General features: G+C 37.9%; 1 protein-coding gene across 2 annotated transcripts in view; it reads right to left on the bottom strand.

Moving 5' to 3' along the window:
* LOC112105115 (connector enhancer of kinase suppressor of ras 2) overlaps nt 1-17146 on the bottom strand; it is a 358118-nt gene that overhangs the window by 113321 nt on the left and 227651 nt on the right. For both annotated transcript variants that reach the window (XM_024197779.3, XM_024197780.3), the window contains 2 exons: nt 12064-12153; nt 10179-10393 (listed from right to left, as the gene is read on the bottom strand). In XM_024197779.3, the coding sequence (XP_024053547.2) occupies nt 10179-10393; nt 12064-12153 (305 nt within the window). The remainder of the gene's footprint in view (nt 1-10178; nt 10394-12063; nt 12154-17146) is intronic.

Genomic DNA, 17146 nt, shown 5'->3' with positions numbered 1-17146 from the left:
TGGTAGTTATGTCTTCAGTCTAAAGTTTTGTCTCCAAGAGATGCCAAGGGTAGAACCTACAGAACAGGTTACTGAGGGGACTGCTTGTGTACAAGCTGGCTTGAGCTAAGCAGTAATGTTATAACTGAATTAAAGCCTTAAATCTAGAGAATATAAAACAATTCTCTTCACTGCTTAAACTACCATTTACTGTTCACCCTTATCCTTCCATGTACTCCTTAGGTATTTCCTACTTTTTTCTCTAGCAAGATTATTAGGATCCAAGAGTTCCTGCCTTTGATGGTGATATCGCTCATCACTTTGTTCACTTCCCTCTCCAACATTTTCTCTAATGCATGATTATTTTTTCCATAGTACAAGGAAAGACGATGTACAATATCACTCAGATTCTTATTCTTGGCAAACAGAGGTTGGAAGCCTATCTCCTCCACCCCAAAAAGGGAGATGTGCTTATCCATTATGTAGGTCACGTTTGAGAAAACTGGTGGAGACCTGGACAAGACAGACATGTGCCCTGGCTACAGGCAATGTTGGAACCTATGAGACTCTTGCGATTGTGCACATGACTGTTTCATGCTCCAGTAGGCGCGAGGCTGGAATTCTACAGTTATTTCCTCAGTCTGCTCATTTCCCAACATAATGAAACAATTAAAATGATTGGTAGAGGAACTCCCTCCATTAAGGCAACAGTCCATAACTGGGAAAGTCTTTTTAGCTGAAGCATAGTGGGGAGGGTGACAGCACAAGGTATGAATAGGTGTCAGATACATCCACAGCACTGACAACTGTTTCATTCTGCATCACATTAAAGGGAATATTTTACTAGCAGCTTTGCTTTTGAATAAACTTTTAAGCACTCTTTATCCTTCTATAACTTTGTAAAGCTACTCCTTTTTCTACTGAAGAAAGCAGGGCTGCCCTGCATTCTTACCACTTCCACAGATGAACAGCTACAGATACTTTATCCCCTCCTTCCCAGTTTTTAGTGTCGATTTGTTGGCCCAGATTCAACCATGGCAGAAAGTTCAATGAAGGGAGACTGATGAGGTAGAAAGAAGCCAGAGTTTCCTATCCATCTGGGAAGCCTGCACCAGCCAAAAGATAGGCAACCCCAGTCAGCTGGGAAGACACTAATACAGTGAAGGGTCCTATGGAGTTTCATCTGTGACTTACACCTGCTCTCCACTCAGGGCCGGCTCTAGGCACCAGCAAAACAAGCTGGTGCTTGGGGCGGCACATTTTTAGGGGCGGCATGGCCGGCGCCAGAATGCCGTCCCTAAAAATGTGCCCCGGCCGCCCTAGCTCACCTCCGCTGCTGCTGCTGCTCGCGCGCCGCTACTCGCCCTCCCTCCCAGGCTTTTAAGCCTGGGAGGGAGGGAGGGGGAGTAGCGGTACGCGAATCAGCTGTTTCGCGCGCTGCTGCTCCCCCTCCCTCCCAGGCTTGAGAGCCTGGGAGAGAGGGGGAGACTCCAAGTGGCCGCGGCGCGGGCGCCGCTTCTCCCCCTCCCTCCCTCCCTCCTAGGCTTGAGAGCCTGGGGGGAGGAGGCATGGCTGGGGACTTGGCGAAGGGGTGGAGTTGAGGTGGGGCCGGGGGTGGGGTAATTAAAAAACGGGGGGAGGGGGGGGCGGCCAAAATTGTTTTTGCTTGGGGCGGCAAAAATCCTAGAGCCGGCCCTGACTCCACTGAAAGTCATGAAAGAGCAGGTAGTGTTACCTCCTGTCTTTCTTAAGGTGAATCCCTTTCAGGCACAAGTGGGGATCTGTTAGCATAGGAAGGTAGAGTGTATCATCTGGTAAAGTTTGAGTTAGTTAATGCAACATGTATTGATTTAAAATAATTTTCATGTACCAGAGCAGGGTTGGATTTTTATAGAATATTATTAATATTTCAGTGGGAGCTGGGGACACTCCACACCTGAAAAAAAAAAATCAAGCTGGTTCTAGGTGCTAACTATGTAGTTAGGAGTCTAACTGTACGCACCCACTTTTCTCAGAATTCTGGCTGAGGTTACAAATAATTATTTATTCATTTGCAGGGGAATTTTAATAATGATGTGTACAACCTTCACATGGGTTTTTATTTTCTTAAGTCTTCAATGGAAGCTACTTTGTGTACTGTAGCACGGTTATATCTAGAGCTAAGGGATTAATTTGTAACAAATTAAATTAAATTTTGCCTCCTTTTTTGTGCACAGATTGCGATTTCTTCACAATGTATGCATTATTCGACAAAAAAGTGTTCACGAATTTTATTTAACCTATGGCTGCTTATTTGAAATTCAAGAGTTGTTTCTTATTTGTCAACAGATATATAGCACTGTTTTTGTATCCTAACTAGACATGCAAAATTCTTTTAATCAGGTGTCTGATAAATGTTTGCAAAAAGAAATATAAAATTTGCCTTCCTGGGAATTCAAGCATATAAACCTAAAATCATTCTGCAAACATTCATGCTACTCAGCCACAAAAGTTCATGGAAAGAAAATGAAAGAGGCATGAACACTGCTGAAACTAGTCTTTAAAAATTAAAGCAAATGTTTGTGCAAAACATTTTCCACTATTCTCCAGGTTTAGTTGACTCTCCAGAGCAACTGGTAGATTTTTTTTTTATACTACGAAGTGACCAGAGTAACTATAGACTATTGCATCAAAAAAGAGATAGTCACAGTGCTTAATTGTAATGAAAGAGGTGCCAGGGCACTAGTAATCAGGTGCCAGGGCTCAAGCAATTAGGTGCCCGGGCTCAAGCAATTTTTTTAAATTCATAACTGATGCAGCAAGCCCACATGTCCCGGGGCTATGAACTGCCAGCCTAGAGGTGCCGGGGCTCAGCCCTGGCAAGCCCTGGAACAAATTAAGCACTAGACAGTATGATGTTTAAATAATTTCACTTTGTGGACTTCAGGCAACTGAAAGTAGAAAATACGCCAAGCAACATATGTTGCAACAGTACGATAACAAGTGTCCAGATTTTAAACACCTTCTTAAAATCTGTTTTGTTGTATTTTTTACTTTTCCCCTGTAATTGTTTTGTTAAAAATGCACAATTATAAGGAAAAATAATCAAGCAGAAGTAATTTAAACACCGTGACATGGTGGATAATCTTAAAATTATTATTTCTCTCTCTTATCCACCTTCAATCTCCTTCACAGACTAAAATATAAACACCGTTCTCCTTAAAATGAAAATACTACTAGTTCTTTTGACCTCCCAGCATGCAACACTGCCTTTTCTGTCCATGGATCTAAGAACTTCAATCCTTTATTTACATGTTAAAAGGTCTTTGTGTACTAGTTTATTAGGAGACTTGTGTTGTATGAAGAAGTGCAGACCCCTTTTCTCATGTGCATGCTGCTACAAGGTTTCATGCAGACACACTCTCTTAATATACTTCCTTGATTCAAAAAGCTTAATAATAAGGGTAAGTAGTATTTGTTCAAGTATTTTCTCTTTCTCTTTTATCTCAGTCTTCATGTGGAGAGGAACAGAAAGTTTATGAGAGAGAATCTACCTCTCATCAAGGGCTGGCCTTTGGGGGTCTAGAAAAATCGGTAGCCACAGTCCCTCTTCCCCAATGGACCTCTAAATATGAAAATTAATCCTTAATTTATTTAAGAATGTTTCTAGATTTTTTTTCTTTGCCAAAAAACCCTAGATTTGAGATTATAAAACAATGACTAGGATTAGAAGTGAGTTAGATTTCTCCTAAATATCATGGTCTTCTTTCCATAGCTACCCCTATCTGGTCTTTTAGGTCCCATAAAACCTGTTAGCTCAATGTTTGGTTTCACTTTTTATCAATTTTTATCTGCTGGGATCAGTGCTACCTGGGTGCGGATCACGGATGTTGCTGAGACCTCCATGACCTCAGCTGGTTGCCTGGGGCTGAGACAGCAATGCTGGTGAGCAAACATAATCTCTGGAAACAAGGTGGGAGTCAACTAAATAGGATGACTAGTCGCCTCATCTAGATGACAGACTAAGAGCAAAGGGCTCCCTCTAATCCATCCCTGGCACTGATTCTGTGGCCTTGGACAAAACACGTAACCTCTCTGCCTTTATTTCGCCATGTACAAAGTGGGGATATGAATGCTAGGCTTTTTCACAGGGGTGCTCATTGTGATGAGTATTTAATTAGTTGTACATAGTTGTACAACACTATAGAAAGGTGCTGAAAATCACCTAGATGTTCTCCCATCTTTTTTGGATTGCTATTCCTGGTTAAAAAGGAAGCCGTTTTTGTTTCTTTTTTGTTTTGGGGTTCCCCCCCTCAGTTGCAAGTGTGCACAAACTGTACCAAATCTGCAGCAAGAGGCTAATGGTGGCCTCAGGCTCACATCTTCCCATATTTAATATATAAATATCAATTAATTTTGGGGGTATCTCAAAGTATAAGTTAATTAATCCTCAACAAAAATCCCAAGAATTGCTCTGCTTGTCTCTCTTCTCTCTCCACCCACATTTTCTGGCTTCATAGGCCTCTATCAGTTATATCTCAACTACCGAATAAGTCCAGTCTTTTCAATGAAAAGTACCCCACTCAAAAAAAGTATTGCTAGCTCAGTGTCAAAATGATTTAAAATGGTGCTGAATATCTAGAGACCATGAGAAGTTATAATGCTGTTTAGCCACCTTTACAAACAGCAGATCAACAGGAATTGACTAATACACTGAAAGAACAACAGAGTATAATATCATTTGGAAAAGGGGGAAAATGACATAAATGTAACATGGCCATTTGTTACATTATAGTATGGTAAGGGGAAAATTTTAATATCCTGCCTTTCACGGGGAACCTGATTACTAGTGATGTCAACAATAACAATTTCTTACATTTGATTTGGGAACAATTTATGAATAATGCTTGTTTTACTTGCATAATGTTCTATTGTGTTAAGTCAGTTTCTTTTTTCTTCCAATAGTAGTGCTATTTCTAGAGGGATAGAAAGTATTATTTATTTACGTTATACAACTTGCCTTGACCCCATGACACAATTTACCTCTTAAATAACTACTTTCTTTTCCTGTAACAAAAATAAAGCATAACATGGTGGGGAAATTCCTATGAAGTACACTACAGCAAACTTACAAAAATGTAACTGTGTGTGTCAGAGCCCCAAAGGTCCAAGACGATTTTAACTGCACCACTTTGTATCCACAGTAATACATCACTTTGAACCCCTGACTGTGCTTTGGATTATAGCAGCAGCTCAAAGAGTTTGCCTTGACTTAATAAAAATATTAACACGCTGGTTGATATTTCCTCAACAACACTGAAGAAAAAGAAGAAGAAAAAAAACCAACTTGGTCAAAAATCAATGTAGGTTTGCAACGTTTCCTGGAATGAAAAAACCCCAAAACTATGTAGTGACATGGTGGATAATCTTAAAATTATTATTTCTCTCTCTTATCCACCTTCAATCTCCTTCGCAGACTAAAATATAAACTAGCTTGCTTTCACATTTTGTTAAAGGACGTGTGTATACTGATGTAACAGTTAAACACATTTAGTGGATATAATTAACAACTATTTAATTTTCAAAGCCATAACTCTTTAACATGTTTCCTGAGCAGACATTTGTTGCCATGGTAAGTCATTACAAACCTTAAACTGTTTTAAGGATTTGCTAATGTCACTGTTCTGATAAAGAAAAATGAATAAAAAAACAACAACAAAATAATACAATTCACAGACTACCATGTTTTTAAAGGCATCAGGTTATTAACTCAGAACATATCATTAATTTTTAGTTTCTGTGTATTAACAAACCTCTTTTGAATTGAACTACATATTTCAGGAGATAATGGGTTGATTTTTTTTTATTTTAACACATAAATGGTAGTTATGTGCTTTTGAATTATAATGAACATTGCTAATTACAATTACCAGTTTTATTTACAGGACAGTAGTGTATAATTTAAGTAGGCAATAATCCAATTTGTCAATGTATTTTTTTTTTTGTCATGCATTTTTTCCCCCCTGACAAGACATGTACAGAACCAGCTAAAAGCAAGTAGATAGCCAGCTGGTTCCATGGCGCTGGCTGTATCTGTGAATAGCCAGCAACATACAAAATGAACACAGCATATATTAAATGGATTAAACACTGGCTAACTAATAAGTCTCAAAATGTAATTGTAAATGAGGAATGACTGCATGGATTTCTAGGGATCCTATGTTATGTGACACTTATCAATGACCTATAAGTAAACATACAGTCATCATTGAGATAGTTTGCAGATGACACAAAAATTGGGGAGTGGTAAATAATGAGGATAGATTAGTGATACAGAGTGATTTGGATCACTTGGTAAGATAAATGCAATAAAAAAATCTGTTTTGATACATCCAAATATAAGGTCATATATCTAGGAATAAACAATGCAGGCCATACTTACAAGATGGGGGACTCTATCCTGGGAAGCAGCTTTAGGAGTCATGGTGGGTAATCAGCTGAACATGCTTCCAGTGTGATGCGTGGCCAAAATGCAGTGGTTCTCAACCTGTGGCCCGTGGGCCGCTTGCAACCCAATCAGCACACAGCTGCAGCCCAAGTGACATCCTTAGGGCCATACAGGTAGCATGGGATGAAGCCCACAACTGTAAATAGGTTGAGAACCACTGGGCTAATGTAATCCTTGTATGCATAAATAGGGACTCAAGTAGGAGTAGGGAGTTATATTAGCTTTGTATTTGGCACGTGTGTGACTGCTACTGGAATACTGTATCCAGTTTTGGTGTCCACACTTCAAGAAGGATGCTGACAAATTGGACATGGTTCAGAGAAGAGTCACGTGAATGATTAAAGGAATAGAAAACATGCCTTATAATCTGTTCAGTTTATCAGAGAGAAGGTTAAGGTGTGACTTGCTTGATAAGTACCTACTTGGGGAACAGAAATTTGATAATAGAAGGCTCTTCAATCTAGCAGACAACTGGATCCAATGTCTGGAAGTTGAAGCTAGAAATAAGGCACAGATAATATTCAGACTAGAAATAAGGCACAACATTTTAAGTGGAGGTAATTAACCTTCAGAACAACTTATCAAGAGTTGTGGTGGATTCTCCATCACTGGAAATTTCTAAATCAAGACTGGATCTTTGAACTGGAGCATATCTTTTAGACAATCAAAATTACTGGACTTGAATTCATAATTCAAGAAAGTCCAATTGCATGTGTTATGAGGAGGTCAGACTAGATGATCACAATGGTCCATTTTTGCTCTTAAAAATCTATGAATCAAGTACATCTCTACCTCGATATAACGCTGTCCTCGGGAGCCAAAAAAATCTTACCGCGTTATAGGTGAAACTGCATTATATCGAACTTGCTTTAATCCACCGGAGTGTGCAGCCCCGCACCCCCCCCCGGAACGCTGCTATTCCGCATTATATCCGAATTCGTGTTATATCGGCTCGCGTTACATCAGGGTAGAGGTGTACTCTGTAGATAACTGATGGTTCACAGATCACCATTTGAGGACATATGGTCTATTATTTATCATGCAATGTTTTAAAAATATTTGTCCTTAAAATGTACATGTGCACACATATGCACGCATGCGCACACACACACACACAAACTTCTTTTACAGTATGAACTTCGTGCTCATTATTTTCTTCAGGAACTAGAAAGCAGAAGTTTTGCCAGCTTTCAAGATAGCTATTACTTTCATACATACCTTCAGTATAAGAAGTGGCAAAATCTATTTATTTAAGGAAATTGCTACTTTAAATCACACAGTTATGAGTGAAGAAGCAAGTTTATCATCTTAGTTTAATTAACCAGCATAACAGACAATGCTGTATTCATAAACAATATTTTCAGAACTATGACCTAAAAGTATTTATACAACTTTAGTCCTCTGAAGATATTTCCATTTTACTCTTCTGCCAATATTTCCTCTGTTGTACCTACACTACTAGTACAATTTTAGGGGTCTACCACATAGCCTTAATACACAGGATTTTCAATGTCTTCAAAGTGTGGCTCCTCTCTACAAAGCGACACCAAAGATGGTGTTGTGTGAAGGATTCCATGTTTGTCTCTTTCCTTCACAGCTTCACTGCTAGTAACAGATTCTGGAAGCCACATTACACCCTTACTTATGTAGGACGTTAAGCACTCTATTTCACAATTGCTTAATATGGTCCAGAAAAACAGATAGACCGTACTGTGTGGTAACATAGTGCAGCTTAAGCTGTTTTCCTCCATCTAAGAGCTAGAACACCAAGGAGACACAGGGTCTATGTGTGTCTAGCATTCTGAATAAACAAACATTTTTAATGCATTTTTGGAAACTAAGGAAATTGGGAAGTCACTGATGGACAACAATCATGTAACCCCAAAATAGCATTTTTCAGAAGAGAACCACACCTAAAATATGTATATAAAGAAAGGAGAGCATGAAATGGAGAAAAGTGGTGAATGCAGAAAAAAAATGAGCATTATATGAACATAAGAAGAGGTGCTGAAAATTCATTACACTTCTAAAGACAGAAAAATTCCAACTCTGAATTTCCTAATTTTCAATACGTTTGATTTTAAGATTTCTTGGCTTGATTTAGATTTCTGCTAGCACTGGCTGCAGACATGAGGAAGAGGATAAAATTTATAAACAATTTATGTACAGAGAAGAGCACTATAAAGCAATCTGACTTCACAACCCGCTAGATGAATCATTTGTTTCTACTTTCACTGATTACTCAGAGATGACAGTTTATGGACTTAATTTGTATTGCCCTAAAGGTGACACTGCAAGATGTTAGCAGTACAAAAGGCAAAACACCAACTGCATGTGGATTAACATACAAGGAAAGCACATTCACTGCTCCTATGGCTCCTGTTAATTAAAGTGAACCATGAGTAGCTCTACTGTACCACGTTTATAAGACCTTTCTGGAAAATGATCAAACTTGTATACACAGGAGCATCAAAGGAAGTATTAAAATTAATGGGCCAGATGATCAGATGATGTAAATCAATGTTGCACCATTGACTTCAATTAAACTATATCAACTGACAATCTCTGAGGATCTGGCCCAGTGTATTATAAGAGGAGAACAGAGCACCTGTTTCCTACTAGTCTCAGTGGAGCTCCATCTGCTGTGAACACACACCATCACAGCAGAAATTGGGATCAAGCCATAACAACAGATCCCATGCATACTGACATTCTAGATTATGGCTCTTTTCCTGATCTATGAAAATAACAGCAATTAGTTTGATAACCCTGCTGCAGAACTTATTTGCTTCTCTCTTGGAGGAATACAGTAAGCCTAAGCAGCTTATTTTTGCGATGCTCCTTCCACCTGGAGAACACAGCTATTTAACTCAAAAATAAAAAAAGTTGTGAATACATTTGTTTTCCTCCTTTAAATGTACTCAGATGAATTATTATCAGTAATACACTTCAAACGAATGTACCAAACAATAAGAAAACCCCATGGTCTGAGATTAATTGCTGATCAAGTCTCACTTTTGGGGGAGGTATATTATGTTCCCCTATTCTGTATCAAGACCTAAACATTTAATATTTAGTAGTTATTCCATGTGGAAAAATGACAGCAGGTCCAAAACATCTTGCTATTTTCTAACTAATACTTCATTTTTGGACACACCTAGAAGTTACTGATTTACCTGACATGCCACATCAAATTCAACACTCTTCTCTTTCAGAGTCACTGAGGGCTATATGCTAAAAGCAGCTACAGACTTTAGGATTCTTCTTAATCAAAAGTAGAAAAAAACCCTCAGTTTTCCCCACTATTGTATCGATCCTTTCCAGGTCATATCAATCATACATACAGTAATATGCCTAATGATATCTGACATATGAAATCACAGTGAAATATATACTTGAATGGCAATAGTTATTTGATCAGATGATTTCCCTATGCTGAGGCTGGCAAGAAAAAGATGGCAAACTCCATTTCAAACATAATCCCCTTTAGGATCATTGAGTTGAGTTTAAACACAGTTGTAGATATATCCATTCCCCAGTTTGTAAGATTAAAATCAGAGTTCCAAAAGATGCGGGGGAAGAGGGCACAGTTATACTCAGAACAGTAACAACTGAAATAGGATCAAACAGAAAAGGGTGCAATAAGCAATATTAAAAAGTCACAAGCCGGTCTCTCATCATCATCATCATGCATCTTGTTATTTTTACTCACATGGTAGTAGGTGGTGTCTGGCCCAGGTGTGCCAATGACTTCTTGTCTTAATGAATCCATTTGTAAACTAGGCAGCAAGGAGTAATGACTTGGACTATTATTCTTGTCTCCTTTCTTTTTGGATTTTTTCCCTGTATCCTTTTTGCTATTCCTTTGAAACATGTAGTCATCTTGAGCTATTTTCTCATTGCTCATATAGCGAAGTAATGAATTTTCTATTGAAAAAAAGTAATAAAAGACTGAATTGCAAATCATTTAATAAATGCCACTTCTTCTTTCTAAATATACTGCACTCGTCTGTTGCTAAGGTTTATCTTCATTTTTGAAGTCTTTAGCTCTGCCTCATAAAACAAAATGTATTCCAAAAATTATTTGTATGTTGTGAATATGCTAACATAGCAATAGTTATTTTGGGATGGACAAGGTTCAAGATTCATGTCAAAGAAATTAGAAAAAAAGATCACTTGCCCTCAGGTCTTCCCCCAAATACACAGTTATAACTTTACTATGACATCTGCAGTCTTGTTCTTAGAAACTAGATCATAGATGAATAAGGTGGTGTATATTTTACATTGACTATTTCACTTTACCTTGTTCTCCCTCCTGGTTTCTATCCATCTGTTGAGTCTCATCTTATATTTGGACAGCAAGCTTCTTAGGATAGGGACAGCTTTTCAATTGTGTGTGCACCAAGAACAAGAGGCTTCTGATCCTTGAATACTAAACACCACCACAATACAAATAATTCCTTTTTGTAGTGGTAAGGCAAACTATGCTAGTGGTCTTTTGCTGCGTACAGTAAGCTATATCCTTTCTTTTTATTAGTGTATCATTGTAGTTTAAGAGGTAGCAATACTACAGCCTCTGATCTTCAAATTACAAGGTGTGAACATAAAACAATGATGGGGTAAGAACAGTTTGTTAAAACATTGGTCTTTCCCTAGAGCATATGCTTTTTTGGGACCATGTCTTCACATATTGGTATAGTGCTTAGCACAATGCAGTCTCTGGGTACTACACCTCTACCCCGATATAACGTTGTCCTCGGGAGCCAAAACATCTTACCGCGTAATAGGTGAAACCACATTATATCGAACTTGCTTTGATCCGCCGGAGCGCGCAGCCCCGCCCCCCCCAGAGCGCTGCTTTACCACGTTATATCCGAATTCATGTTATATCGGATCGCGTTATATTGGGGTAGAGGTGTACTACGATGAAAACATTCAACAATGGGCATGTTTTAATTTTGTTTTGCCTTTGGCTCAATATATGGGCAACTGGGTGAAATTCTATGGCCTGTTATACAGACAGTCGGACTAGATGTTCTGATTATCCCTTCTGGCCTTAAAGTCTATGAATATATTGGATGGATGCACCGTGGAATTCTGCAGCTGAACCTCTCATCTGGAGAACATCTCATCTCTGACCTTTTTCTAGCTGAGCCCTCCTAGCTCCCCCGGGATGTTTTCCAGCCAAAAATAACAATCCCTCAAGCTAAGGGGATTTAAAATATCCACATTAATTGTGTGTCATAAAAGTAAAACAAATTAACTATCATTTTATGAAATTTTGGGGCCAATTTCAAAAAGAGTCAGATGGCACCGTGTTCAAATAATGCAATGTCAATATAATGAAACACAGCCAAATTGAATTGGTACCCCTCTGCTGTGCAACTTCCTCAGGCCCTATGCAGGGAACATGGGCATGAGCAAAAATCAAGTATACATAATGAAAAATGGGAACACTCCAAGATTATGTTATCAGAAATCCACATTTTAAGAGAGGGACCAAATGAGGACTTGACTTAAGGAAAGCTCATTACAGTTTAAGTGATGCTAAGAAAAACATACAGCACTGAACAATATTAGTGTCCCAGGTCACTTACCTCTCCGACTATCTCTTTTTATCTTATTGGGATCTTCATAATCCCCTACCCAGTTATATTCCACTGGCATAGAGATAGGTCTTAGTTTGCCTAAAACAGAGGAAAAAATGGTGTCATGCCAAATTCTTACAATGTCTTGTATAACTCAAAATATTTTAAATGAAGTGTTAATATGTACGTTAATTCTACAAGGCTAATTATTTATGGGAAAAGAGCCAGTATATCTTCTGGACAAGAGGTTAAAACACAAATTCATTCAGTTCATTATTGTTAATGGTCTAAGTGGAAGTTAAGTATTCCATGGAACTTTTCAAAAATTTTAGGAAATAACCCCAGTGACATAGAAAAAAATCCCTCTCAGTAACATCAGACTTAAAACTCAAGGTTTAGAACGAGCTTCTTCCAAGCACATAAAGGCTTCCAAGTCATTTCCACTTAGCATCTGTTAATTACTCTGTAATGCAATTTGAGATATAGAGAGAATTGTTTTATGCCCTATGTGAAATGAGCTTTTGGTCTCAGACTAACGGATATCAGGACTGTGTCCATATCACAAAAAACAGGACCACAAATGGCAACTTTGTGTCTGTCTTAATAGATACATCAATGACTGAATGGGCACGGAAACAACGATTTCAAACCTCAAATGTAGCCCCTCTGGATGAAGCATTTCACCCACCCAAAACACAGCATATTAAGTCTGGAAAATTCACTCACATTTTAGACAACAACAGAAAAGAGACATCAAATTATTATACTTAAAGTTTTAATTTGAGTGCCATGGGGGTATTTTTAAAAATGCTGCGAATTGTCATTCCTTTTAAGAAAGTTCCAAAAGTACCGACATTGGTCAATGGAAAGGAGTTTTGCACAACCTAATTACTAGCTATTTAAGGAGATCTGAAATATTCAACAAGTTAAATAATGTACTGATACAAGGCAGCAATACAACCTCATGGCATATACTGCAATATCTGGCAGTCCAAACCCCAAATATTTTAAACCCTTTTACAAACAGAATGTATTCTTACTTTTTGCTTAGCAATCCACTAGTCACAATGCATAACAGTATGACTATAACTTTAGTCTCAAAACACAGCAAAATTCAAATGAAAATAAACTGGAAAGTTTTATTAATTGATATTACTAGAAAGATTTTTGTAAATAAATATATAGGAAGACAAGATATACAGTTTGTCAGGGCTGAATCCCCACTCTGTCACTTTGAGTACAGAAGGTGGGGGCCCTCAAGGGTTTTAAAAATTAATACTTGCCGCTCCAGGCTTGTATTAAACTCCCAAGATTACAGCTTTTCTCTGACCTTAGCTTGGTAAACGCTGCCACCACCCAGATGCAAAAAAACCCCTTGGACTCAAGAAGGAGCACTTGGGAATTCCTCCCTGTGGGGTACCCTCAAGCCCTTTGACCCCCCTCCGGGGAAGAGCTCAGAAAGAAAACAAAGGAAATCAGCTGTTGCTACCAGCTAATCAAACAGCATATGCACAAACCTCTTAGGACACCAAAAATCCAATCCTGTTCTTAAAAAAGATAAAATTTATTAAAAACAAAAAGGAAGAAAATACATCTGGAACTTAGGCTTTTGTTAGATTTTAAAAGAGCAATTCCAAAAATTAAGCACCCAAAATAGATTTCTTGGGGGCTACCTTAAAGGTTACAAGCAAACTAAAGCATCTTGGGTTAGCACACAGGAGTACACAAACCTTAAAAAATAAACAAAAAATAAACCTAATCGCATCTTCCTAAACATTCCTAATTTACTTACATATTTTGAGTTGTTAAAAGTAGTTCTAGATATGATCTGATGGTTTTCATATCTGGTTCAAACTTTACACAGCATTCCTGCTGCCCGTCTCTTCAGCCCAGAGAGAACAACAGACAAAGGGAAAGTTTCTTTCCCAATTTTAAAAGGTTCTAGCCTTCCCACTGACTCTTTTGGTCAGGTGCCCACTTTTTTTTTTCTTTACCTGGGGGACTTTTTAACCCTTTACAGGTAAAGCAAGTAGAGAACAGCTACCAAGAGGGATTTTACAGCTAACTGGCTGGGTGTCCATTAAAGGGAGCTCCTCCTCCCCCCCCCACTTCATCTATCACACAGTTATACTGAAAACAAATATTCAAGCATGTCTGTCAACCCATTCAAGTATGTAATGTATGGGATTATTAAAATCATGCTATGTGTTTTGTACACTAAGGGGGTCATTTATAATACTCAAAAAATAAGACAGTATAGAGGAATATCTTTAAAAAAAAAGTTCGGTATTGTCAATGGGCACAAATCAGGAAAGTATCTCTATTCAGGAAATCATTTAAATACTGTACCTGATAAACTTTAAGCATGTGCTTAAGTCCCACTGAAGTTACTGCTTCACTGAAACACATGCTTAAGTGCTTTCCTGAATAGGGATAGTGTTGAACTGATGCCTATATTAGCCTCCTATATTTATACAATTAAGAATTTTCATGGTTATTTCTCTGGAAATATGAGCATTCTCTTCTGGCCTGCACTGTACTGAACTCAAACCATACTATACAAAAAATACTGCATCTACCACAACAAGACTTTTCGTAAAGCTGTAATAAAAAACAGGTAGGTCTGATCATTACCAAGGACCACATTCATAACAAATGTTTTCTCTATGTGCTGATTTCTAAAGCTCCATATTTATTCATATATGAACTATCCATTGGATTGCCTAAATGATCTCTTTCCCATGATGGCAAATTTCATTCATTTTCCTACTCTGCCAATCTCCTCTTCAACTCACATGGATCCTCTAAAGAACATTCTCAGGGAAACTTCTAATTTGGGATGTAAGCTGAAGCTCTCAGAGGTCAATTAGCAATAACTGTATGGTAGCTACCAGTCAGTAATAGAGAACTAGTCAGAAATCTATCCTTTAAAATTGTCAAAAACCCAATTCCCTCATTTCTGAAAAATAAATAAGTCTTTTTGATCTCAACTGAAGGAGCAGGCCCAAAGGCATTTAAAAATGATTTTATCATATTATTGATTATGAGCTTGTGCTGAAAACAATTAATGCTCTGGACTCTCCAACTCCATTTGGCATGCACTAGTAATTCACCACAAAACAAATTGTTTTGGTTTTACACATTTCATATGCCACATATAAACCCTGTGTTGATAAATTACGTGTGGAAAGCTTTGGGGGCATTTTAGTGACTGGAACTTCAATACTCTTAAAAAATAAGTACATTTTAACTAATAAACACAGAAAGGGATTGAATAGTATGCTGTACACAAGAGAAAAATTAAATTACAATCAACTAACAAAGATAAGAGGCTCTATAGAAGGATTAAATAACCCCACCGTTTCCCAGTGCTAACTATGATCTACATATTTATAGCTCAGTCCTCACAGTGGCAACTTGGAAAAGTATCATGTAGCATAATAATTGACCCCCGGGCAGATCTTTAAGCATCCCAGTGTTTCTATGCACCTGAACTTTGGCCATCTTTACTCTAGATCTGTGGCATTCAAATCCTAATGCAGCTCAGGATGTGACTGCACTCTGCAATTATAATAAATGAAACATCCAATTTTAATAGGTGTAGCTAAGTTGATGTAATGCCCTGAGCATTTTAGAGAGCCACGTGAGCTGTAACAGAAAATGTGCACACAGTTCAAAATTAGAGGGATGATGAGAATTTTGCAGGAGGATTTATACGCTGTGACATTTTGAACCAAGAAGAGGTATTGCACCAGCCTCACAAAAGTGATACCCAGTAGCAAGACACTGTAGTACACACCCATTAATTATGCTGCATAGGTATATATAGCAGTTTAAGCATCTGACTTAGAAGAGGGCACAGTCTAGCAATGTAGCTCAGTTAAAGGCAACACAACTACCTTTCTGAGATAATACAATGTTCAATAGAGAAGTGAAGTGAAAAGTTATTACCCCAGTTTCTTTTAATGATATACAGATTTGGGGCTTTTTTCACAAGAGTATAATCACATAATGATTACAAAATGAACTATAATTCTCCAGCTAAGACAACACCTTAATAAAACAATGAGTGCTACTTTCCCCTCCACCCAAGTTAGAAACACCATAAGAAAATATGCATATGCCTATTTTTATCTACAATAATATGGAGTTGTCCCACTCCAACAACAGTCTAATTCTAAGTAAGAACACTGAGGCAAAGAATAGTCTCTATAGTCTGCTCCTTTGGGCCAGTGTAGGCTAGCTACAATATATTCAGTCTTTGAGAGAAAATAATGTTCATGTGGCTCAGACCAGCATACTAGAGAATTTGATAATCAACACCGATTACTGATTTGAGATACATGGAAAAAACTCACCTATAGTCTTTCTAGAGGCTATTTTAAATGGAGAATGTATTTGAACTACATTTTATTTTGACACTGATCTCAATATTAACTAGTTTTAGGGCTGGTGGAGGGGAAATAGGTGAGAAGAAGCTTTAATCATTTAGGCCTGAATCCTGCAAATGCTCTGTGAACTATTCTTATGCTTAAAGTTAAATACATGCATAAGTGTTTGTAGGGTTTGGGCCCTTAAAATACAGTGACAATTCTTTTCAGAAGAAAAAAAATTAAGCATCAACATGTACATGGAAATATAGTTTTTTCAGCATTTGGGGGCAAATTGTTGACAAACCCTCAAAAATAAGTAGAATTTACGAAGAGCAAAAATCTGATGCACACAAATATATCTCAATGATAGCATTTCTCTGTATGATCAGCTTAGTTTAGAAAAGTATTCTCTGAAACCACTGCACTCATGGAACAGTTCTTATATATCTGGGATCATATTGGAAATTTTTCTTTTTAAATAAAGTGAGTGAAAGGTGCTACCGAGGAATTCCAAAGTACTGTATTGTCACACGTTTTATTTTACTGCAGAGGAAATTATTATTCTCAAAACACTAAGGGCCATGCTCATCCATCCCCATGAAAGAACAGAGGGAAATAAAATCAGAGGCAATAATGATAGGGATAGCGGAACATAACAGAGTAAATGCCACTCTCTGAGTTCACAGCATCATTCAAATATCTGCACCTTATGTCCAATG

Source organism: Terrapene carolina, unplaced genomic scaffold (genome assembly GCF_002925995.2).
Source record: "Terrapene carolina triunguis isolate 2854851 unplaced genomic scaffold, T_m_triunguis-2.0 Scaffold22, whole genome shotgun sequence".
NCBI classification, from domain to species: domain Eukaryota; kingdom Metazoa; phylum Chordata; order Testudines; family Emydidae; genus Terrapene; species Terrapene triunguis.
The sequence above is the reverse complement of the archived record's forward strand: the minus strand, read 5'-3'. Positions and strand labels throughout refer to the sequence as shown.